Below are 25,030 nucleotides of genomic sequence, written 5' to 3'. Positions count from 1 at the left end.
ATAAATTTCCTTCTTGAAGAACGTGTGCGTACAACAGAATGGATTCGCTTCAGCCAAAGGCAACTTAGTGCTTGTGCCTCTGCTCTAGGAGGGCGCCGGGGGGAGGGAGGGACCCACTGGGCCTCTGGGGACGTGCACTCAGGTGGGCAGAGGGGACTCACGACTGGAGGCTTGAGGATAGGTTCCAGACAGGCAGCCCCAGAATAAAGGGCTGGGGCGCTTCAGAGTGGGGGGCACGCTGGCCAGTGTGGCTGCAGCAGGCTTCCTGGAAGAGATGGCTGGAGGAGGCACCCAGGGCACACGCCGCAGCCAGCAGGCAGGCTGAGGGTGTGAGACCCGTTGTGGGGGGCCTGTGCACACGTGTGTACGTGCTTGCCTGCACCTGGGCCTGGGCGAGCGCCGGGCTCCTGCTTGTCGGGGACATCCCGTCTGTCTGTCCGTCACAGCCAACCCCTGGGTAATGTTCAAGAGACGCCCTCCGCCACCCACCTGGACCACTACCTGTACCGCCTGCGCACCCGTCACCTGAGCCAGATCACTGAGGCGGCCCAGGCCCTGAAGCTCGGCCACAGTGAACTCCCCACCGCCCTGGAGCAGGCCGAGGACTGGCTCCTGCGTCTCCGTGCCCTGGCAGATGAGGTAGCTGCCCCTGAGAGGTGCCTTCCTTCCTGCCTGGAGTGTCAGAACTGGGAGGGATGTGGGGAATGTCTGGACCATGATCCACACTGGCTCCATTGCTGGGTAACATTGGGCAGGTGACTTAACCTCTCTGAGCCTCCGTGTCCCCATTCACAGAAGTAGGACAGAGGATGCAATGGGATACTGGGTGTTGTAGGGCCCAGCAGAGCCTGGCGTTTAGTAGGTGCTCGATAAATGCCCCCAAATGTGCTCGATAAATGTGCTTAATAAATGCTGCCAAAGTACGTCAGAGACAGAGCTGGGACCAGAACCGGGGCTCCCGGCTCTAGGTTCAGTGCCAGGGGCTGCTCCCCCAGGGGCCCAACTCCTTCTGCCCACCAACCTGTCTACCCCTGGCCCCAAACCTGCCTCTCATGGGACCCTGCATTTCCTGCCCTCCTGGATATCCTTGAGCCCCAGGCCTGAGGAGGCTGCACCTGCAGTAACTCTGCATCTATACCCTTGCCTCTCTGCCCCTATCCAGCTCTGCAGGGAAGCAGGCAGGCCACAGACTTGTCCAGAATGAGGAGGAAGGTCTGCTCATATGTCACAGGTGGACACAGCTGCCACCCACCCTGGCCAGAGCCACCTGGGACCCCCGGGGAGAGGGATGGTGAGGAACGATCTCCCCAGAAGGAGTGTGCAGAGAAAGGCAGGGCCTGCGAGTGGCTTCTGGAGGAGTGACTTGCTGAAGGGGAGAAGGGAGTCCAGGAGGTGGAAGGGGTGCTCAGGAGGGGAGGCAGCCTGAAATGTTGGTCCCTGAGAGTCAGCTTTGGCTCGTCCCCAAGTGGGGCCTTGGACGTGTGGCCGGTTACCTGGGGGCCACTGTGTTGCTCAGCCCCAGGACGACCCCTGGCAGTGGCTGTGGACCATCCCTTTGGGAGGGTCACAGGCTGCCTTCCATGTCTTGGCCCAGACCCCGGAACTCTCACGCAGATTGTGTTATGGCTGGGAGTGGTTAAGGTGAAACGGGTGCTATGGACTGTGAGGGAGATGGGAGAGAGCCTTTCTCAAATTTGAGTGTGCATCAGAATCCCCCGAAGGCCTTGTTAAAACTGGGTACAAACCCCACCTGATCCCGCATGTCTGGGACGGGGCCTGAGAATCTGCATTTCCAGTGCGTTTCCAGGTGGTGCTGCGGCTGCTCTGGGGACCACACTTTGAGAACCCTTGGGATCGTGGTTCGAAACACACATTTGGAATCAGAAAACCCTAGTTCCTAACTTCTTTGAGCCTGAATTTCCTCACCTGTGCCTGCCTCTGGGCTTGCTGTAGGGATGAAGGGACACAGCCTAGGAGGTGTTGAGGGAGTGTGCCAGCCATCAGCTCTCAGCAGGAGCCTGGCTTCGAGACCCAGCCCTGCCCTGCTGACCACACCGCCTAGCAGCCTTGGGAGAAGATGGACTTAGCCAACTGGCCGCCTCTCCTGAGTGTGGCAGCTGGGAGCAGTTCTCACGCCTAGAGGCTCAGAGGGGCTCAAGGGCCCTGCAGTCTGGGCTAGTCCCCATTTTCAGAGCCCAGTGTCAGCAGGCCCAGAAAAGGGCCAGACCCCCAGGGTCCCCGCTGTTAGAGGGAGGAGGGATCGTGTGTCCTCTGGGAAGGCGGTCAAGGGGGTGGCTGGGGGTGGGAGCTGGGAGGAGAGGCCTGGGGAGAGGGGGCTGAGGGTGTGGGCTGGGCGGTACCATCTCCACCCTGACTGCCACCCTCTCTCCAGCCCCAGAACAGCCTGCCTGACATCGTCATCTGGATGCTGCAGGGTGACAAGCGGGTGGCATACCAGCGGGTGCCCACCCACGAGGTCCTCTTCTCCCGACGGGGCACCAGCTACTGTGGCAAGAATTGTGGAAAGCTGCAGACGATGTTTCTGAAAGTGGGTTATTTCTCCTTAAGTCATGGTCATACTTTGTCACCCCCAGGGTGGTCCGCACCCCTTCTGTTTCCCCTCCTGTTCTCTGTCAGACTCCGAGTTTTTAGACTCTGCTCTTGGAAGGGACCGAGGGCTTGCATAAAAAGACTTCCCTTCTCCCCTCTCCCCACAAAGTCCCTAGACCCCATGCACCTGGTCTGGAAAGGGAGCAGGTGAGAATTGGAACCCGGGGTGCTGGGAACGAAGGAGGGGCTGACTCCCGAGGCTGTGCTCCCCTCCAGCCAGCTCCCTGGTGGGGGGCCTCAGCCCTCAGCTCCCACCGCCAGCCTTTGGGAGCCCAGGCACAGACTTGCCTCCCCCCTCCCACCTCCCGAGGGTTTGGCTTCAGGTGCAGTCACACGTGGGTTCAGGTTCCTCCCTGGGGGAAGGTTGGTGTCTGGGCACCGGCTGTGCCTATGGCTCTGCTCCATCAGAGATCTGGGAGCAGGTAATCCTGTCCCTCCAGTCACCCCACTCCACGTCTCCTGCCCTTTGTCCTCCTGCCATCTTCTCTCAGCCTTGGGGGGTGGGTAACAGGGAAGTGAGCCGGTGCCTGGAGGTCCCCGTCCTCCTCTCTGGGTTCATGTGGGGACACAGAGCCCAGGCTGCTTGGTCGGGACAGAATTCGGGGAAATCTGAGCTGTGGCTGTCGCGGCCCAGGGGAGCGTCCCGTGGGGAGGGCCATCCCTCACCATGCATGGCTGACTCCAGATGGCTCCGCCGGCATCGTAAACTGCCTGGCCTTCAACCCTCTCTCCCCACGTGTCTCTTCCCATCCACACCAGGACCTCCTTCCATCTCACCTCTTCCACGAAGTCGCTGTGGACTAACCTTAGCCTCGAACCTCTGAGTGGCTATTGGTCGACCCATTCGTACACTGATCAGTCATTCTTGCTGCCCCCTGAGGTGGGCAGAGGAGACAGGTTTCAAAGGCCTGGAGCGTGTGGACAGGTTGCAGGGCTGGCTGGAATCCTGTGTGGTCTTGGGCAGATTGTCTAACCTCTCTGAATGCTTTTTTCCCACCTGTAAAACAAAGATCAGGCTGCCCCGATCACAATTTTGAGGATGGAATTAGCACACAGGTCAAGGGTCTGACTGGAACTAGGTGATCAATGAATATCAGTTTTTTTCTCCTCTTCTCCCTTTTTCCTTCTGGGGCGAGGAGGCTCTACCAGCACCATGACTGGAGGCCAGCGCAGGGCCAGGGACGATCAGATATCTGCGTTTGGGTCATTGGTACTTCAGAGGAGAGCCGAATTTGCCTAGAAAGAGGGCGGGGGTGTCAGGCAGCGGGCTGCCCCTCCCACCTCGGGGCATGTTCCTCGTGAGATCCTAACCTCCTAGCATCCTGCTTTCCTCCCTCCCAAGCCAGCTCCTTGCCTGGTAGGGCAGATGGGAAAGGAAGTCAAGGAGCGGCCACATCTGAATGGGGTTAACTAGGGAGGGCTGTCAGGCTACAGTGGAGGTGGGGCTGCAGGAGTGGGCCTGGTGGATGCCGGTGAACGGGATCGGTCTCTGACCTCTTGGCCCTGCAGCCTCGGGGAAATGCAAACTGAAAAATTTCCCTGATCCCAAGCAAGGAAAAAAAAAAAAGATATAGGATTGTTTCTCGAAGTCTTCCCCACTGAGTTTATGAGCCCCGCCAGTAGCTCCTGAGCAAGCTCTACAAAAATGTTGGCAGCAAGCAGAGACCAAGAAAACATTGGTGTTTCTTAACTTAAACCAAAGTTGGAAAAAATGAGCACCAGCAGAGAGGGAGAGGAGCCCCAAACTAGACATTTCTTTATTTGCTGTTGCTATTTTGGGTCCAGCAGGCTGGCCCTGTCTGGGGGAGGGCAGGGGAGAGACTGGGGGCGGAGGGAGAAGGGGGGGTCAGGCATTCCTGCCATCTCCCTGGGGCTGGTGGTTTGGAGGGGAAAAGGCTGCTAACCACCCCAAGGGAGAGGACACTGAAGCGAGCAGCCATGGGGAGGTTTCTGGGGGGTGACACTTGGGGTCAGGGGCTCCTCCAGGCTTCACCGAGGATGAACCAAAGGCAGAGAGGCTGGATGAAGGGTGAGACTGTTAATGCCTTGCCATGACACCCCTTCCTGACCCTCTTACCCGGCCTGGGCACTCCCTCCGGGGATCCAGGCCTCCTCTACCAGTTAGAGAGCCCTTACCTCAGCCTCCCTTTCCTCCTCTGAACCCACCAAGACTCTCTCGTCTCATTCAGCTCCACGTCCCAGAGGAGATACTCCTCTAAGCTCACACACATGAAGCCTGGGTAGTTAATGTATTACTTCCTCTAAGGAACTGTGTGTTATTCTAAAAGTGAGGCATTTCTGCTCTTCAGGCCCATATCTGACCCTTGATTTCAGTCAAATGGTGAAGCAGTTGTGGAGAATACATTTTTTATGTTGGGTTGTTGTGGTTATTCCATTTTGGCAGAGCTTCTGAAAGTTTCAGGATAAAAAGCAGTTGAAGACCAGTGAATAGTGGTTAACGGGCTGATAAGTACTTAAAAGGGTAGGGATATCAGATGATACACTAACATCCAGCCAACCCCACAAAAAAAAGAAAACAAACTGAAAACGAAGGGAGAGGCTTTAACCTCCTCCCCTTTCAGACCTTTCTATCTCTCTTTTTTTAAAAAAATTAACTAATTAATTTATGTTTGGCTGCCTTGGGTCTTCGTTGCTGCACGCAGGCTTTCTTTAGTTGCTGTGAGCGGGGGCTCCTCTTCATTGCAGCACGCGGGCTTCTCATTGCGGTGGCTTCTCTTGTTGCGGAGCACAGGCTCTAGGCGCACAGGCTTCAGTAATTGTGGCTCGTGGACTCTAGAGCGCAGGCTCAGTAGTTCTGGCGCATGGGCTTAGTTGCTCCGTGGCATGTGGGATCTTCCCGGACCAGGGCTCGAACCCGTGTCCCCTGCGTTGGCAGGTGGATTCTTAACCATTGTGCCACCGGGGAAGCCCAGACCTTTCTATCTCTTGTAAAGACATGTTCTAGAACTGCACCATCGAATATGGTAGCCGTATATGGTTATTTAAATTTAAATTAATTAAATGAAACTAAAAATTTAGTTTCTCAGTCACACCAGCTACATTTTAAGGGCTCAACTGCCACATGGGGTTAGTGCATTGGACTGTGCAGATATAAACCATTTCCACTGTAGCAGAAAGTTCCATTGGACAGTGCTATTCTAGAAGAGAACAGAAATGAGGATGTGGTGGGAGAGGGGAGAATGGGGGCTCCCGGTCTAGACATGGCTCGTCTCGGCAGAGAGCATCTAGATGGGGAGGATGCAGTCTTCTCCTTTGATGGGAAGGAATCTTGGCCGGTGGGGGCGTTTCTTAGTCATACACCCCTCTTCCATGAAATTCTGATAAGTCCTCCAACAGAGCACATACCTGATGGGGTGTCAGGCTGGTATGCTCAGGCCTGGAGGCTCCCCCAAGTCGAGACATACTGACCCTGAAGGGGACTGTGGGTTTCTCTCCTTCTCTGCTACCCAGTATCCAATGGAGGGGGTGCCCGGAGCCCGGATGCCAGTTCAGATTCGGGTCAGGCTCTGGTTCGGGCTCTCTGTGGATGAAAAGGAGTTCAACCAGTTTGCTGAGGGCAAGCTCTCCGTCTTTGCTGAAACCGTGAGTGCCTGACCGCCTGCCCACCCTACCCCCGGCCCCAAAGCTACCGCAGCCCCACTCACTTCTCTGTTGCTCACTCTCCAGTATGAGAACCAGACCAAGCTGGCTCTGGTCGGCAACTGGGGCACAACGGGCCTCACCTACCCCAAATTTTCTGACGTCACGGGCAAGATCAAGCTACCGAAGGAGAGCTTCCGCCCCTCAGCTGGCTGGGCCTGGGCTGGAGACTGGTTCGTGTGTCCAGAGAAGACGTGAGTTGTGGACAGGGAGGGCTTGGGGACCCCGTCTGCCCCAGCCATTTTTCTGAAAGGGCCTCGGCTCTATTCATCCCTCTGTCTACGGCCGCTGCCCCTACGCTGGTCATAGCGACTTCCATTTGAACTCTCCCGGCACTGGGGGATCACGAGGCAGCATTCTTTTCTGCAAGGGCTCTAATGATTGGAAAGTCCTTTATGATTGAACCGAAGCTGGCCTCCGGTGGGCTTTGCGTCCACTGGTTATGGCCTTTTCCTCCAAGATACCACAGAAAGCCCGCTCCCTTCTCTGCATGTTAATCCCTCCTTTAGTGCCCCTCAGAACAGCCTTATTCGTCCTTCTCCATCTGCATCGCCATCTCCACCTCCTTCTCCTCTCTCTCTTTTCCAGTTCGGTTGATATTCAACAACTGTTTGTTTGGTTTCTCTTTTTACTTTTTAAAAATTGAAGAGTAACATATATTGTAGTCATGTACTCAAATCTTAAGTATATAGCTCGATAACATTTTACATTTCTACAACTATCTATTGAGCTTCAACTACCCACCGGGTTTTCGACGTCTTCAGTTGGCTTCCTTTTCTCTTTCTTTATCTTGGTGGTGACTTTCTCTTCAGTCTGCAAGTGTCTCCCTGGGTCTCCCCTTGACTCGCTGCCCTTCCTCTCTCTCCCCTCATCTCTCTTGTTGTTGGTTGGGGTGAGGCTGACACAGGAAGGTTGGCCCAGGCTCTGGAGTGCTCTGCTGGGGGTTGTGGACGGCCCGGGGGTCTCTTCGGCGGAAGCTCTGACCCGCCCACGCCCACAGCCTGCTTCACGACACCGACGCGGGCCACCTGAGCTTCGTGGAGGAAGTGTTTGAGAACCAGACCCGGCTCCCCGGAGGCCAGTGGATCTACATGAGCGACAACTACACGGACGTGGTAAGGGGGTGCTCTCGGGGCAGGTGGGCTCTGCTTTCCTGGAGGCCTGGACATTTGGGCCCAAGAGGGGCCTGTGACTGAAAGAAGAGGAATGTTCTCCCCTGCTCCCACGTCCCCAGCGTCCATGCCCTGGTTTCCAGGGGGACAGTGTGTGAGATCTGGCAAGGGTAGGACACTGAGCCCGAGTCACACCTGGGGCTTTAGAATATATGTTGTCAGGTTGCATCTTCTCATCTTCCCTGATCACGTCTGTCTCTTCTCATGCTTGCCTGGCCTGTGTTACCCCAGAATGGGGAGAAGGTGCTTCCCAAGGATGACATCGAGTGCCCGCTGGGCTGGAAGTGGGAAGATGAAGAGTGGTCCACGGACCTCAATCGGGCCGTTGACGAACAAGGTGGGCAGCACGTGGAGCCCAGTGAGCACCCGGCAGACTCGCGAGGCATGCCGGAAGGGGGCACGGTTGAGTGCAGGCCCCTTGGGCCTGGGGTTCTGGCCTTCACTGGGCTACTTCATCTGGGGGACTTCCCGGGTGAGTCCTCACTATAAACTACAAATTGGGAGTCAGTGGCCACTTGAAAGTCTGTGAACGTACCCCAAATGGAGAGATGGGGAATGGCCAGGCAGTGAGTGATGGGCACCTCTCCCCCAGGCTGGGAGTACAGCATCACCATCCCCCCGGACCGGAAGCCGAGGCACTGGGTCCCTGCTGAGAAGATGTACTACACACACCGTCGGCGGCGCTGGGTCCGCCTGCGCAGGAGGGACCTCAGCCAGATGGAGGCGCTGAAGAGGGTGAGCCCAGGCGGTGGGGGGAGGGTGGGGCATGGGTAGGGGTGAGGCCCTGGGGAGGGGAGGCCAGCTGGGCACAGGTGCACACCTCTGTGCAGGGGACATGTACAAGACACACGGGCTCACTCGAGACGCTCGCAGATCGCACCCAGCACTCACACAGATGCACACGGACAGAAAACACCCAAGTGCCCATGACCAAGCAAGGGGATGCACTTGGAATTCACGCACAGACCTGGAAGGTGCAAAGGCATATCTAGAGTGTGTCTATGGCTAGGTGTCCGAGGGGCAGAGTCTGAGACAGGGACTCGGCTGCATGCAGTTTATTGAGGCAGGGCTCTCAGAAGTGCCAGGAGCAAGGATGTGGCCTCCGGCAAAGGCAGCTTTGGCTTGAGCTGTGGTTCGGGAAGGGGCTCAGCCTGGAGCGCCACAGAATCCTGCTCACCAGGCAAGGGGGTGGGCTTAGCACGGTCTTAGCCATCAGTCATTGGCTGGGGGTTGCTGGGGGCGTGCTGGAGGGAGCCAGTTCCCTGGAGAAGGGCGATGCTGGTCAAGGGGCTTGGGTGGGCTTGGTCGGCATTTACCAGAGGCCATGCACACAATGTGAGCACACATGCCCACGGCCGTGCCCAGATACTCTTGGGACACAGACAGGTGCAGAGTGAGCTTGTGTGGGCACACGAGTGCCTGTACCTGCTCCTGGGGTCACACAGACGCCCGTGTCGTGCACAGCCTCAGGGCCTGCCTCCCTGGAACCCTCTTGGCCTGCGTCCTTCCTTCCCAAGCGCACGTTGGAATTTTGGCTCGAGAACTAGGCTTCCCCCAGTCCGGGAATAGCCTTTGGCATGACCCGAGTCCCTTCCTCTGTCTCTGGTCACAGTGAATCTAGAGAGGAAGGTCACTGGGTCCCAGGAGAGGCAAGGCTTTTGGGCAGCAGGCCGTTCCTGGTGGCATGAACCAGACTCCACTCTTCCTGTGAGGGCACCCAGGGGACAGAGGCAAAGCCTTGCCAGGCGGTGTGCCTTGCCTGCTCCCTCACCACCAGCATCGTTCCTGGAGAGGGACGCAGCTGGCCTCCGGGACTGGGACTGTCACCGAGCTCATGGCCTGGGCCTGACCTGAGGATCATCTCAGGTCACGAGGTGGATGGGAAGGGGCTTCTGGGGCTCCCCCAGGCTGGGAAAGGACCCCTTGAGAAGAAGTGCGGCGGTCTCTCCACACTGACGTAGGCCTAGCCTCATGGAGAAGCAGCCTGGGGCTGGGAAATGGGCTCTTCATTTTGCCTCTGAATTGCAGACCCATTTCCACTTTTATAAGTCGGGATATGAAGAAGAAAAAGGAAATGACAAGAAAACCTTGGATTCGTGAAATCCACCCAGAATCCAAATAAGCAAACAAGCCGAAAGCCCAGTGTTTTCATCACTGCTCAGCCTACCTTCCTTTCTTGGCTCCTTGGACCTCCCCACAGCCTAGGGAGCCTCTTCTCCCCCTGATTTCCTGACCCGGGGCTCTTGTCACCGCAGAAGCTGCTCAGAGCCCCCTCCTCCGGGCGGCCCTCCCAGGTTTTCCCACCTGGAGGGTGATGGTGTGGGGTGTGTGTGGGGGAATCGTGGAGGGCAGGGAGGGCACAGCTGGAGCCCAACCCAGGACTCCCCGCCAACCTGCCAAGTGGCCTCTGAGTCTGCCCTGTTCTCCCATGCAGCACAGGCAGACAGAGGCGGAGGGTGAGGGCTGGGAGTACGCCTCGCTCTTTGGCTGGAAGTTCCGCCTGGAGTACCGCAAGACAGATGCCTTTCGCCGCCGCCGCTGGCGCCGCCGCATGGAGCCACTGGAGAAGACGGGGCCTGCAGCTGTGTTTGCCCTCGAGGGGGCCCTGGTACGTGACAGTGGTCATCTTGGGTTGGTGGGGTGCAGCGTGGTCTCCCAGGGCTGTTCAGGGCTGACGCAGGAGAGGTGCAGAGGACCCCGGGACAGGACTTTGGCTTCAGTCCTCTGAGGTTGCGTGTGGGGAAGGTGGACACCAGTCTGGGTGTCCTCCTAAAATAAAATAGCTCATTTCTTGGCACCAGAAGACCCACTGCTTTTTTGGTAATTGAGAAGGGACCAGGGGAGAGGGCCCCAGCCTTTTGATGGTCTGACCTGTGACGGGGGCCAAGGGACCTGGCTCTTCTTGAAGAGGCTGGCTGGCCTGGGGTTGGGTCTGGGAGGCTTTGGCCTGGTCCAAGGGAGTAGCCTGAGAGGCCTAGTGACCCTGAATGTCCTTGGTTGGACATGAGTCCTCCTGAGAGGAGGCTATCTTGTGCGCATCCTCGGGAATTTTGGGGAGAGATGTGCCTCAGAGACCAAACCCCAGGCTGGCTGTGCTGCCTCAGAGGGTACTTCCCAGAGCCAGTGGAATGGGTGTCAGGTCAAGGTTATCCAGGGTCAGGATGATGTGTTCCGCAAAAGAGATGAGCAGACCCTTCCTGGACAGTCTGAGTGGGGACATTCAGGGCCAGGAGACAGCCTGTCCCCCACTCTGTTGGTTTGGAGACTCCGTCCAAGCATTGGGAGTGAGATGCCTAGGAGGAGACACCTTCTCTGAAATCCAGGTAGGACTGACTGCCTGTCCCCTGAGGGCGCTTTGGGCTGTGACACAGGGGAGCAGGTCCCACCAGCTTCACTGGCTGATGGAATCTGAGTGTGTCCATGTGAGTCAGCCGTGCGCGTGCGTGCGTGCGCGCGCGTGCGTCCATGTGAGCATTTCGTCTGGGTGTGGAGCAGTGTGTCCTAGCCCTCAGCCAGGGAGTACAGTGGGCCAGGCCCCTGACCCGATGGGATGGCTACAGAGAAGGGAGTTGACGCTGGCAGTGGCTCCGAGGGGTAGTGGGCAGAGCCTGGAGGTTCCATCACTCCCAGGGGTGCCAGTGTGGGAGAGGAAACCCTCCGGGGCCCAGATGATGGCACAGGCTCTGGAGGGAGCCCCTCCTGGGTCTTGGGGGCCAAGCGGTCAGGAGGCTGGAAGGAGACGGCAGAGCTCTGGGCTCTCTGGGGCCCTGAGCTGGTGCTCAGGTGGGAGTTGCAACTGCCACCCAGCCTGGAGCAGCTGCAGCCGGGAGTCTCCTTGTCCTGTCAGAAGGGGCCTAGCTTGGGCACAGGGCAGTGCCTGGGGGAGGTTGTGTGGTTCCAGCTGAGGAGTGGGGAATAAAGACCTCAGCAGGCCTCAGAGGCAGGGCCAGGTCTGAGGGTGCTTGCCCTCTAAGGAGCCAGGACTCGTTTTCATCCGACGGAAACACAACCAAAGTGGGCTGAAGAGAGAAAAAGAGCTTAAGAGCTCAGATTGCTGGGAATCTGATTCACCGAGGTGAATCAGGCATTAGGCCTGGCAGGAACCAGGGGCTCACACAGTGTCCCCGACTCGCTCCTCTGTCTTGGCCCCGTTCTCACACTGGCTCTTCCCATGTCGTTGGCAAAGATGGTGCCTGTGACAGAGGCTGACGCCACCTTTACAGCTAGCACAGCCCGGCGGGCATCCTGTTTCCTCACAGCTGGAGACCCCGGAGTGGAGAGTGCACTTTCTCAGTAGTGCCAGTACTGCCTCCTGTGCGATTGACTGGCTCTGCTTGGCCCTGGGCCCACACCAGCCCCTGAGCCTGAGGGCGAGGAACGGAATGTTCTGAATGACCGTCCTGGGTCACGCCCCTTTTCTGTGGTTGACAGCCCCACAGGCTGGGGAGAAGAGCATCTGAAAAGGAAAAAACCCCAAATGGTGGTGGACTCAGAGCTATAGATGACGACCACAGGACTCTTCTCTTTTTTTTTTTTTTTTTTTGCGGTACGCGGGCCTCTCACTGCCGCGGCCTCTCCCGCTGCGGAGCACAGGCTCCGGACGCGCAGGCTCAGCGGCCATGGCTCACGGGCCCAGCCGCTCCGCGGCATGTGGGATCTTCCCGGACCGGGGCACGAACCCGCGTCCCCTGCATCGGCAGGCGGACTCTCTACCACTGCGCCACCAGGGAAGCCCAGGACTCTTCTCTTGAATGAGCAGTAGGAGCAAGTGTGGGTTGTTGAGTGGAGGAGGGGTGTTCTGGTCAGAGCTGGGTTTTAGGGCCATTAATCAAGTAGCCGTGGAGGATGGCTGGGGCCGGAGAGCCTCCCATCAGGAGACCATCAGGAGACTTGGTTAGAGATCTGGGAAGATGTGACCATCTGGGGTGGGGGCCAAGGGACCGAAGTGGAGGGAGGTGGAGTAGCAGGGCTTGGGGAGGGAAGGGTCCAGTGGGCATCAGACGCTCTGCTGGGTGGACGGTAGGGCCGCTGCCATCGCCAGGCCACGGGGCGGGGTGGGCCTGGGGCTGCGATGAGTTCACGGTTGGCACTGGCAAGGGTGACACACATGGTGAAGTGCTGTATGAGGAAGATGGACCTGGAGGCTGCCTGCCAGGTGGCCCAGGGCAGGGAGACTGGGGGCGTGGGAGCTGAGCATCAGCTGTGAGGCGAGGGGGCTGAGAGGAGAGAGGGCACAAGGCCGGAGGTGCCCAGAAACCCGTGGATGGAAGTGTGGATGGCTCTGGGGCTGGTGAGGATCTAGGGGAAGAAGACGAGCAAGGCTGGCGGACCCGCTGCCAAGCTTTCATGGCTCAGTGACCGGGAGAATGAAGAGGGCCGTTTCCCAGAACACAGAAACCAGGCCGTTTATTCTTTACGTGGGAGAAAAATGTCATGAGGGAGCATTGAAATCAAACGTCAAGTGGGAAAGTGAACGATTGTGACGCAGTTGGGACTCGCCTGTGAAATGTGGAAGAAACCGAAGTAGTGAAGCCCAGAGTCCTGAGGGAACTTTGCTGACATAGGGAGCCAGAGGAAGACAGTGGTTAGAACGGCTGGATCCACAAACCTGGAGTTGGACAGTCTTTAGGTGTGACCAGCACTTGGACAGGACCACAGGCCCATTGGACAGAAACTGTCTGGACCACCCTACTTGAGCAGATGAGCCCCCATCAGCACGTGTGCTCACACACACACACACACGCACTCTCCCCTTCCATGGTCACCTTTACATGCTTCCTGCCGGGACCGAGGATGGCCTGGGTTCCCATCCCTAAGTCTGCTGTCCTTCATCCAGGGATGTACTGATGCTCCAGCAAGGCACTGGGGCTAGAGTCCACCCTGCATCATTGGGGCAGATGGTTGGGTTTTCTGGGTGCCAGGACCAATCTATTGTTCTGGGTACTGGCCTTTGCCCACTGGTCACTGATGCCTGCCGATTCACTTGGCGGGAGTGTGGTGGGGTGGGTGAGGCTTCTGAATGGCACTGGTTTGGTTTGAATTCTGCTTCCTCTGCTTCAGCTGTGGATAGGTCACTTGTCCCTTTCGTGACTCTGTTACTTATGAATGTCACTACATGTATGGGTCCTCGTAAGGATTAAGGACATAACCCAAGTACAGAGGTGCTTCTCAGTTTTAATGAACATGAGACCCATCTGAGGATCTTGTTAAAACGTATGCTCTTGATCTGCCGTCTGGGCGTGGCCCGAGAGTCTCCATTTCTAACAGCCCACGCTGCTGGTCCAAGGACCATCTTTGAGTAACAAGGATGTCGGGTGCACAGTGCATCCCGAAGATGAGGGAGGCAGTCACATCGGCCACTACCGGGTGCCTCTCTGAGGGAGGCAGGGTGTCTATTCCTGACTGGAGGTGTGTCACCAGGACCCTAGAGAGCGAGGCAGGGGCAGGTGACGTGTTCTCCCTGCTCCTTGTGGGGAGAAAGTGATCTTTTCTTCCAATGATCTTCCACCTGATAGTGGAGGCCTGGCTCATGGGAACCCCCTGTCTGATTAGGAAGAGGGATATTCACGTGTGAATGCAAATAAACCCAACAGAAGCTGCATCTCCGAAGTGCCGAAGGGCAGACTAAGGGTCATTCCAGAGTGACAGTGCCTAACGAGGGTGGCTTCTCGGAGGAGGACCTGGGGAGGCAGAGCTTGGAGGAGTCCAGGACTGTGGGTGGTGGCCAGGTGGGCTTTCTGGTAATCTGACAATTCTGGATGTCTGGGTGCAAGGGCCAGGCCCGTGGCGCCCCCTTGCCTCCTACTGCCCGTCCCCTGGCCCACGCGTCCACCAGCAAGCTGGGCCTCACTTGCCAGCTCCCCTCCTGAAGACGTCTCACTGCAAGGCAGGCCCAGTCTGCTCATTAGCACGGGCAGCCTTTCCCTGAAACCTTCTGCCGGGGCCAAGCCTGGCTCCCTCTGCGGAGCGGGAGGCCCTGGCTCTGTCTGCTAATCGTCTGCTGTCTCCATCCCGAGCATTATTTTATTTTCGTATTATTCTTTTTCCAGCTAATATCCTGGCATTCCCAAAGACACCGGGTTTCATAATCTTCCTGGCGTTCCCAGGGAGCTGGGAAGTGGAGCACAAAGCTGCTATTATAGCGTGTTCCATCCAGCCTCCCTCTCTGCCCCACACCCCTCGCTGCCGCCGCCACCGCCACCGCCGGCGTCCACCCAGTCACCCCCTCCTGACGCCACCAGACTCTCTGAGAACGCTGGTGACGGCTGCCGGGGATGAGCTCACGGAATCCATCCTGTGGCCCTTGCCCTGGGCCTGCCCTCCACGCGCGAGGATTTTTCCAGAGCCCTGTCTTTGCGCTTGGCCCGGAGTGTCTGGAAGGGTTTTCTGAGATGCCTGAGCCCGGGCAGGGAGAAGAGGAGATGGAGACTCGGCCGCATGTGCTCCTAGTCTTGGAGATTTTTAGAGCTGGAAGGAACTTTCATGTTCGAAAGCACTCTCCACCTGGCTTTGGTGCTACTTGAAATTGGATGCAGAGTTGTGGGTGTGCATGTGTGATCTGTGTGTGCACGTGTGTCTGACGTGTAAGCATGTGTGTGATGTGTGTATGGATGTATATGACGTGTGCACATGTGTGATATGCGTGTGTGTGCATGCGTGTATCTGTGGTGGGTAAATTCTGATGTAAAGTCCATGGTTTTCTCCAATTCTCAAGAAAATCTAGGATCCAAAGAGGGTAAGAATTACAAAAATCTGTTTTACCTTGTGCCGAAGACCAGGCTGAGAGCTATACGTGCGTTGTCTCATTTCATCCTCACAGGGACCCCAGAAGGCTGGATTCTATGATTATACCCATTTTACAGTTGGGGAGACTGAGGTTCCAGAACTGCACTGTCTAACATGAAAGCCGCTAGCCAGGTGTGGCTATTTAAATTTACATTTAAAGTGATTAAAATAAGAAAATTCCGTTCCCCAGTCACACCGGCCACATTCGAAGAGCTCGACAGCCACGCCTGGCTAGTGGCTACCATATTGGACAGTGCAGAATAGTTCCATCACTACAGAAAGTTCTCTTGGACAGTGCTGCTCTAGAACAACTCTGAGCCTCTAATGTAGCCCCAGAAGAAACTGAGGCCTGAGAAGGAGTTTGCCCAGCGGCACGGCATGAGTCAGTTCTAGAATCAAGGCCGGAAGAGCGGGCTCTTCTGCTCTCTCTCCCCAGATTCATCTCCCTACTTGCTATGAGGGCATAAAGTCCTTCCCGCATAGAGGGCCCTTGAGTGGGGTCCCAGGGAGCACCATGGGCGCTGGCTGGAGCCCTCAGCTGGATGCATCCCCCTCCTCGTCTTGTAGCCAGGCAGCTTGGCCTCCCTGGAGCAGTTGGGCAGCTAGAGAGGAGTTGGCACCACTGCCCCCAGCCAGGAAGCCTCCAATTGGTTGGCAGGGGCCTGAGTCCTGACCTGAAGTGCCAAGGACCCACAGAGACAGGCATCCCCAGCCCCAGTCAGGGGGCAGGGAAGGGCAGCTGGGAGTCGGAAGTGCTGGGAAGGGGGTCAGGGAGAAGCCGGTGCCAGAGAGGAGGAATTTGGGAATTTGAACTGGCTGAAAAGGAGGTCAGATGTGGATGGGGAGGGGAGGGGCCATCTCTGGACCTGGATGAAATCCTGCTGTGTGCGGGGGCACCTAGGCATGCTTCCTAGAGTGGCTGCTTTGAGCAAGGGTAGCACCTGGGCGGTGAAAGGGCTTTGCCTTATTAAGTAATCAAGACCCCTGGCTGGGTCTGTGGGCCATTGGAAGGCGGCTCTGTGTCTCTTGAATGTCCTAATCAAGCACCTGTTCCACACCTGGCATTGTGCTACGGGGCAGGTTGAGGGCCACCGGAGGATTACACAGAGTCAATCCTCTAACTACGTGGACTCTGGCTCTATCTCACTCAAGATTTGGACGCTGAAGCCTGCGTGCGTCCACTGAAACTTGTGTGTCTGTGTACCTGAGACACAATGCCAGCGCACAGGTAAGCATGGACTGTGTGTTACTGCTGGGTGGATGTGACGGCTGCACCCCCTGTGTGTCATTATACGTGCATGAGGGTGTGTCCACAGTGGCTTAGGGTGACCTTATAATTTATTGTCTGGTCTGGACACTATTAAAAATCATGTTGGAAAATAGGCATAAGCTAGGCAAACGAGGACATACAGTCGTCCTGATGACGGAGGCACTCTGGCATGGCCTAAAACCTGCCTGAGCGTCCTCTGCAGACTTCAGAGACCTGGAAAGCCTAGAGGGACACACAGGCACATGCCAACACAGACGCTCGTGCCAGCCCACACGTGGCATTGTGGATTCTCCAGGTTTCCTAATTCCACTCCCAGGCTCCCCAGGGGCTGGCCGGTAGCTTTGCAAGGAGTTTCGCAGCTGCTCTCAAGCCCTGGCTCCAGCTGTAAGTTAAATGGGGTTGCACACTCTCCTGCTATTTCACTTAAGGTTGCAATCAGCCCTGATTAGGAAGGGAGGGCTGTGTGTTCCCAAGTTTTCTCTTTTACAGGGTTCTCCTCTGGCCTGGCCTGTGGGCCTGTGTGGGGTTTCCCTGGAAGCGGAGGCCAGAGCAGTCATGGCAGTGACATGGGTGTGGGCTCCCCAGGGCCCTGACTTGGCACTTAGTCCTGTCCTGCCTCAGATCCCTGCTCAGGTGCTGAGTTCTGATGGGGAAGCAGGAGCTGGGAAGAGCCCTGCGGGAGTCCTGGGAGATCCCGGGCTCTACCAGCGAATTTCCCATGCACCCTGAAGGAAAACATGAATCTCTGGGTCCCAGTTTTCTCACTTATCAGATGGAGGTGATAACAAGACAGCAAAAATAACCCCCTCCCCTTACAAAGCAGGGGGTGGCAAACAACGGCCCACTGGCCAAGTCTGGCCGTCTGCCTTTGTGTAAACAGGGCTGTATCAGCACAGCCACGCTCATCCATGTGCACATTGTCTGCGGCTGCTGTCTGCTGCTACGGCAGCTGAGTTGTTGCAACGGAGCCTATATGGCTGGCAAAGGTGAAAGTATTTACTCTCAGGCCCTTTATGGAGAAAGTTTGTCAGCTGTTCTAGAGCACGTGCTGTGTGTCAGGCAGTGCCCTCTGCCCTGTTCATGTATTATCTCATTTAGGCCTCCCAATAATCCCGAGGTAGATTTTACTAGCGCTCCCACTTTACAGAGAAACAAAGTGAGGCACAGAGAAAACAAGTAATAATGATTTTGGTGGCGTCTCCTTGGTTGAATATTGTGAAAAACCTTACGGACAATGGCTGGCTGCACGGGTTCATAGCACTCCTCTACGTTGTCATTTGCTATTTGGGTGTCCCAGCAGAGCTGATGGTGAAGGAGAGATCCTGGCAGGTCACCCGAGGCCTGCCTGTGCCGGTCGACGTTTAACAACTGGCTCTCCGGAAAAAAATCCAGAGGACAAATCCAGCTCTTCTTGTAGCATTTGCTCATATGGTATAGATAGCCCTGCCGTGGCCAACTGCAAGGTCTCAATGTGAGATCACAGAACGTGGGGATAGGAGGAGATGGGCAGTAACACATCATTATATAGTGTTTATATAGTACTTCCACCTCACAGATACTCTAGATGTAAATCACCTTGGGAGCAAGATAACAGTCAAAGGTAGTGGAAGAATTTGGAAGTGATGCGTTTGAATATTTATCACCTTTGTTTTAGAAATAATTTCTGAAGTTACAAATTTATCTGATTTAATTTTTACAAGTGACTGTTTAACGAATGGCTTGCAAATGGCTGGAAATTTAATGATCTCTCATGAGCCCTGAGAGCCAGCTCCAGCACCTGCTGCTCTCAGGGGTCCTCTGATCTTGTTTACATAAAGAAAGAGATTGGGGCTCCCCATAGTGGCGCCTTTCCTGTCAGCTCTGTCACCTGTGCTCTTTGGATCCATCAGACATAGGAATTGAGTCCTTCCTGTAAGGTGAGGAGGGTTGCTGGCCCCTGAAACCCATATGCTTGACTCCGCTGGGGCAGGGTGTGCCCTGGTGGCCCCTGGAGCTACCTCCGAGGCTCCATTTTTTCCTGACCGCCGTGAGTGTGGCTTCTGTGTTTCTGTCCCCCTCTTACTCAGCCCTGCTGCTCAGCCTGTGTCTTTTTGCTGCGTCCTCCTCTGCCCTGGCCCCTTCTGTCTCCTCCGTGCCTCTGCTTTATAGATCCTGAACCAGACCTCTGGGCCCCGTGTGGGAGTGCCAGAGGGAGGAGGCATGTGTGTGACAGCCTGTGTGCAGAAAGAATCTCAGAAATGCCAGGGGTCTGCTGCTCGGTCTTGGATCCACTTTAGGTGGGTTGAGGAGTCCCCTTCACAGACTCCTTGTTTTCCCAGAACCTGCCCACCTCCTCCCTGTGTGGCGGCCAGGGTCCCGGGATGTCAGCCCTCAGCAGAAAAGGTGGGCTTGGTCACTGGCTCAGGGGACCCCTGGGGAGCCCTGGCATCTGGGAAGGAGATTTCCTCACCCTCCTGAGCTCGGGCATCTCCAGGGAGCCATGGCTGCCAGCGGGGCAACAGCGGGTTGGAGGCCCCCTAGTCCCCTTGGGCGAGCAGCGGGGTCCCTCCCACAGCTAGCCACAAGACCAAGTGCGTGGCCACAGACTGCGTGGCTGCCAGCCCCAGCCCGGGAGTCACATCGGCATGAGCTATGGAGGTAGGAATGTGACTGTGGGAAACTCAATGCCCCGAGCCTGGCCTGGGGCTGGGGAAGAGTGTGAGTGCGGAGTGGGGGTGAAGGGTGCGTGGGTGGAAACCAGACCGTTAGCTACCCCTGCAGTCTGGTTCTGCTCAGGGCTCCAAGTGAGAGCAGAAGGAAGCCAGCCCCGCTGCTCCCGGCCTCGCCCTGCGCCAGCCTTGCCCCTCTAGCCAAGGCTTCCCTAAGCTCTGGGGGTGGGGGGGCAGGCCTCCAGCGTGTCGCTGCTGCCCCTGTTCCAGCACCCCTCTTATTTCCCCTCCTCCGGGAAACCTTCCTGAATGGGACCTTCCAAGGGCCCACCATGTTCCATTCCACCCCGCAAATGGCCCCATCCTGGGGTGTAAGTGAGCCCACATCACTCTCTCTTTCTCTGGTGGCATCTGACCCTGAGCCCCAGGGTCAGATGCTGTCTGATGCACACTTTCCTGTCCCTTTCCCTGGGACCTTAGGCCTGAGTGCTGTGCACATGCCTTAGGGCGGGGTTGCTGGTGATTCATTCCATGCGATAAATCTTCACTGAATGCCTACTAAGTGCCAGACACTGGGGTCAGGTGCAGGGGATAAAGGAACGTGCATGCCTTACCTATACACATGGAAAGATGGATGCAGGAGAGATGCTAGGAGAGGCTGGGTAGGGGCTGCTGATAAAGGCAGGGCAGTCAAGGAAGTGTCCAAGCCTCAGTGATGACTGAGTTGAGGGAAGAGCTCAAGTTAGCTTGTCTGGAGGGCATTCCAGGTGGTGAGGACAGCCAGTGCAAAGGTCCTGTGGCAGAGGGATGGTGATGAATTCCAAACTTAAAGCCAGAGGGCAGGGATTAAGGCGGGGGAAGGTATTGTTCAGCATGAAACTGGTGAGATGAAAGAGTGAAACTGGCGCCACTGAATGCTGATTATGTGCAGGGACCTGTCAAGGGCTGTGGGTACGTTTCATTTAATTTCCACCTGTGGTTCTCAGCTGGGGACAATTTCTATCCCCCACCCCACCCCCCAAGGGACATTTGACAATGTCCGGAGATATTTTTGGTGGTCACAGCAGAGGGAGGGGGGCAGCTATGGACATCTAATGGGTAGAGGCCAGGGATACTGCTAAACATCCAGCAATGCACAGGGCAGCTCCCACAGCAGAGTTATGTAGCCCCAAATGTCAATAGTGCCAAGGCTGAAACCCCCTGCATTTTCCTCAGTAGCCCATCGGGGTGAGTGTTACCACGATGGCCACTTTACAGTGAGGAATCTGAGTTTCAGGCTTCCCTGAGGCACCCCCAGCTACCCTCCTCCGACCCACACTGTGAGCTCCAGGCACCTGCCCCCTACCGCCCTTCCTGGTGCCTGACATGGAGCCCGATTCCCCGGGGACTGGCAGCCTGATGTTCTCTATGTCGGAGCTTCAGGGTCTGTAAAATGAATGAGTCGCTCTGATCGTCTACTCTATGCACATGCTGTGCAATGTCAGGGAGTTGCAGGCCGCTCTTCTTCCGTGCAATCGTTAAGTGGCTTGGCCTTTGTGTGCCATAGTTTGCCCGTCTGGAGAACAAAGGCAGTAACAGTCCCTGTAGTAAGGTGGTAAGGTGTCGGCAGGATTCTGCTGTGAGGATAGATGCTAAGGGCAGCATCTCTGCTGCGTCTCCACTGACCCCCTCTTCTGCCCTCTGCCAACATCATCGCTTTCTCAGGGGGTGCTTCCCTCAAGTCAGGCTCGGCCCAGAAAGTTCCTTTAGCCCCAGACAGTTCCCTCCAGAAAATGGGTGATTATGTGACAGGAGAGGCACCTACAGAGACTGGGGCTCAACTTGGATTTTTTTCCTTGATCAGTAAATATTTGCCAAGGGCTTCTGTGTGCCAGGCATCGTAGCGGGTTCTGGGGACACAGCAGTGCCCTTATGGAGCCAGAGAGGCAATGAGCAAAAACGTTAATATAGCAAATGTGTGGGGTAATACGTGCTATGAGGAACAGTAAAGCTGAATAAGAGAGTAGACAGGGCTATTATGTGGGGTTGGGGTGTGTGGGGTGGGATATGTGACGGTGTGGATGTGAACATGATTTTTGACCTTTGGTCAGGGAAGGCCTCTCTGGGGAGGTGACATTTTATGTCTCCACAAGCAGCAATACCTATTTTCCAACTCGAATATGGGAAAGGCCTGGCACAAGGTAGGTGTTCAATAAACACAAGTGGCATGTCAGAGGGACGGGCTGACGGGAGGGAGATGCTTCCCGGAAGCTCCCAAATCATCTTTTCATGAGACTTCATTGTTTGCTTTGAGAGAAATTCCCAAACGTGAGCCATGTATGTCCACGTGTGAAAGCCAAAAATATGCTTCAGAGTGGAAAAAGCGTGACATTGGATTATCTGTGTTAACGCACAGGCTGATCCCCTGACCTGGCGATGAGCTGGTCTTTGCCATCAGCAGCTCTCCCCAGAAAGGTGTGTGCTCGTTCATTCATTCACTCATTCTCTAATTATTAATGGGGCACCCGCTGTGTGTGAGGGGTTCTGCTGGATGCTGGGTGCATGGGGGGAACCTCACAAAGCTCTCTGTGGGAGGGGCAGACAGTGAACAGGTATTTACAATGGAGGGTGATATATGCAGTAAGGGGGGAAATCTGGGGCTCTGTGGGAGCACGCGGGAGGCGTACCTAACTCATCCTCGCAGGGTGACCCTGAAGGTGAGACTGGATGTCTGAGGAAAAAGCCAGGGAAAGAGCAGGGCAGAGAGAACTACGTGCAGGAGGCCTGAGGGCGAGAAAGGGGACCCTGGGGGTTCAGCTGGTTTGAGTGTGGAAGCAGCAGGCGGTGGTGTTTGGGGGTGAGCGTCCTGACTGCTGGAGACTCAACGCAGGGGCTGCCACCGGGCTGGGAGAGGGGCCGGCCTCCGCTCTGCTCCTAAGGTCTGAAGGGGATTCGTGGAGAGCCCAGGTCCCCCCTGGGAAGGTCAGTGGGCCAGAGGATGTAAAGGCACTGGCCTGCTGTGTGGGTGGAATTCTGCCCAGCCTGGGAACCTGGCTGACTGCAGGGCTGAGGCTCCTCTGGCGGGACTGAACTTACTGGGGACTCTAGGTGCGTGTGTCGTCCTGGTTCTCCTAGCTTCTTCCCAGCAACCCCTGTCTGTCTCCTTGGCGGAGACAAGGCCACGCAAGGGTGGCAGATGGGAGTGGGGGCGGACAGAGGCCCTGTGGACCAGGGGGAGCGGCTGTGGGCCCCTCCTCTGGAGACAGGGCAGGTGGAAGAGCCTTGGCAGCCCCTTAGGGCCATTCCAAGGGAGCGCTGGTTCTGCCTCTGAAGGGTGTCATTCTCGGTGCCAGGGCCTGCTGTGGGCCAGGACTGAGCCGGGCCTGAGGTACCTGGCCCCGGCCTTGTGGAAATCCCAGGGAGGGGGACACCTTTTTTTATCACAGGCAGGCGGCCCTGCCTTTGGACAGAGACCCAGAAAGTGCCGCCAAAGCCCCGGGCAGAGGCCATTGGGTGGGACAGCTGCTGACGGGACGCGGCTGGAGCAGGTGCGCGCTGAGTGGGGATGTGCCCTGGAGGCAGCCCGCAAGCGTGGAGGTCCCTGCAGGCACCTGGTGGGAGAGAGAAATCACGGGGCCCATGGGAGCTGGAGGCGGCTTCCCTCCCCGCACTCACCTCAGTGCCCTACTTGCTGGCGTGGGGCATATATGTGGCCAGGGTGAGGTGGAGGGGCTATAGAGCCTGCCCTCCCCCCGACCAGAGGTGTGGGATGGAGCAGAGGATGACTGCCTACCTTTAGGTTGCATTTCCTTGTTGACCCAGAGTGACCAGGGCAGGCCTTCCCTGGGTGTCCTAAGATGAGCTGATTTGGGGGAGGACCAGCATTCTTGGCAGGGAACGGTAGGAGCTTGCATTGGGAGCAGGTGCATGTCTGGGCCAGCTTTGGGGAGCGTGGCCTGCCCGATTGGAGTTGGGGGAAGTAAGCCCTGGTGTTGGAGGGGGAAGGTGGAGCAGGTCACTGGGGGTCTGACCAGGACCCTTCAGGTGGCGAGAGCCATGGAGGGCTTCAGGCCGGGAGCCGGGTGCTGAGTGTGGGTAATGCAGCTGGTTCTGGTCCTGGGTTCGGGCGGATCGGAAGCCAGCGGGCGGGCACCCAGGGAAGCTTCTTGGACTGGAGGTCTGGGGCTAGGCCCTGAGGGTGGGCATGGTTTGGAGAGGAGGAGCACCTAGGTGGCCGTACATCTAGGGGGGTGGGGCCACGATGTAGCTGCAGGGCCTGGGGAGAGGTCGAGGCTCCTGGGAAATGGCTGCCGCCAGGTGGCGGGCATGGTGGCCTAGGGAAGTGGCTGCTCTGGGTGGGCCTGGGCGGGGTGAAAATGCCACGGGAGGGGAGGCCGGGGTTTTCTTTCAAGGGGTGCGTGTTTGTGTGTTGGGAAGAGGGACTGGCGAGGGACTGGGGCAGGTGACAGTGTGGGGAGGGGGGAGGGCTTGCAGAGGAAGCGGGCAGTCTCTCTGTTGGGCTTCTGCCGTGGGAGGCTGGTGGAGCTGCTATCACAGAAAACCAGGTCTGGAAGGACGCGCTGCCATGTGACTGGCACATTTTCAATTTTTGTGGGGGCCTTGAGATCCCCGTTGGGGCTCATCCCTGATGAGGGGCTGCGGTGTGGCAGAGGTGGTGGTGGAGGGAAGCAGTGCACCAAGGAGGTGGGCATCTGGTCCAAGGAGGCTGTTTATGGCCCAGTGGTTAGAGCCCAGCGCTAACAAGGGCAAGGTTTACACACAGCTTCTGAGGCTGAGTGTAGACCCACCCTGTCTCGACTCCTGTCCCCTGTCCTCAGGCTGAGACCTCCTCTGACCGTCAGCGCAGTGGGAGCTGATGAGAGACAGTGGAGGATGTGCAGCTTCTCCCCAGAGCTGGGGGCCCAGCTAAGTGCCTGTGTGTCCCTGGCACCAGCACCGTGTCCAGACATGTCTTGGGTGGGACAGAGATGCTAGACAGGGCCCTCCAGACTCGGGCTCCCATAAACTCATCAGCCCGGGCAGATCCCCACTGGATTCCCTCTCAAAGAGCCCCTTCAAGTCCTTCCTTCTAGCAAACTCTAACCTCTTAGGCTGGAACAGCTCAAAATCCCATTCTGGCTTGTCTGGTCTCCACTAGAGAGGGAGAATTTCCCTGTGGACTTAACTCTGGGGTCTGGGGAGGCGCTGCCCTGGAGTGAAATCAGAGCTTTGGGCAGGTGAGGGGCCTTGTCTAAAGGACTCTGGGGACCTGACTCTCCGAACCAGTCTCCCTGCCACCCCCAGGCTCTGGGGTCAGAGTCTGCGGTGACCAGCTCTCCATCTCCAGGGCGGCGTGGTGGACGACAGGAGTGAAGATTCCAAGTCTGTCTCCACCTTGAGCTTCGGCGTGAACAGACCCACGATTTCCTGCATCTTTGACTGTAAGTGACGTTTGGAGGTGTCTCCCGGGGTGACACGGTTGAGTGTGTAGCCTGACGTTCCTGTTTGTGTGGGTCACACGGTCAGGTGTATACGTGGGGGCTGAGGAGGACTGAGTCTGGGTGTTTTGTTAGTGGGTCAGCGTCTCTTGGTTTGCGTGTGTGTGTGAACTCTAAGCCTGAAATCCAGCATTCAAGGCGCTGTGCGTTCTCACTGCCCCCATCATCTGTGACCCCTCCACTCCTTCCCCCTCCTCTGCCACCTCCCCAGCTGTCACCAGGCCCAAGGACACATCACTTGGGAGTCCACCTTTGGGCTGTGGTCTGCTCTCCTGATCTTGAGAGCAGCTGACTCCAGCATGGTGTACACGTGTCGTTTCTACCATCCAGCCCCTCTGTGCGCTGCCCCCTCTAGGGACACCCTCTGTCCTCCCCTGTAGCCCCAGATCTTGGTCACCCCCAGCCCCT

General features: G+C 57.0%; 1 protein-coding gene across 15 annotated transcripts in view; it reads left to right on the top strand.

Moving 5' to 3' along the window:
* DYSF (dysferlin) overlaps positions 1–25,030 on the top strand; it is a 223,250-nt gene that overhangs the window by 103,261 nt on the left and 94,959 nt on the right. For all 15 annotated transcript variants that reach the window (XM_065891605.1, XM_065891615.1, XM_065891611.1 and 12 more), the window contains 9 exons: positions 447–639; positions 2,393–2,548; positions 6,082–6,213; positions 6,298–6,464; positions 7,271–7,385; positions 7,674–7,779; positions 8,035–8,177; positions 9,877–10,050; positions 24,472–24,565. In XM_065891605.1, the coding sequence (XP_065747677.1) occupies positions 447–639; positions 2,393–2,548; positions 6,082–6,213; positions 6,298–6,464; positions 7,271–7,385; positions 7,674–7,779; positions 8,035–8,177; positions 9,877–10,050; positions 24,472–24,565 (1,280 nt within the window). The remainder of the gene's footprint in view (positions 1–446; positions 640–2,392; positions 2,549–6,081; positions 6,214–6,297; positions 6,465–7,270; positions 7,386–7,673; positions 7,780–8,034; positions 8,178–9,876; positions 10,051–24,471; positions 24,566–25,030) is intronic.

Source organism: Phocoena phocoena, chromosome 14 (assembly GCF_963924675.1).
Source record: "Phocoena phocoena chromosome 14, mPhoPho1.1, whole genome shotgun sequence".
Classification (NCBI taxonomy): Eukaryota; Metazoa; Chordata; class Mammalia; order Artiodactyla; family Phocoenidae; genus Phocoena; species Phocoena phocoena.
The sequence above is the reverse complement of the archived record's forward strand: the minus strand, read 5'-3'. Positions and strand labels throughout refer to the sequence as shown.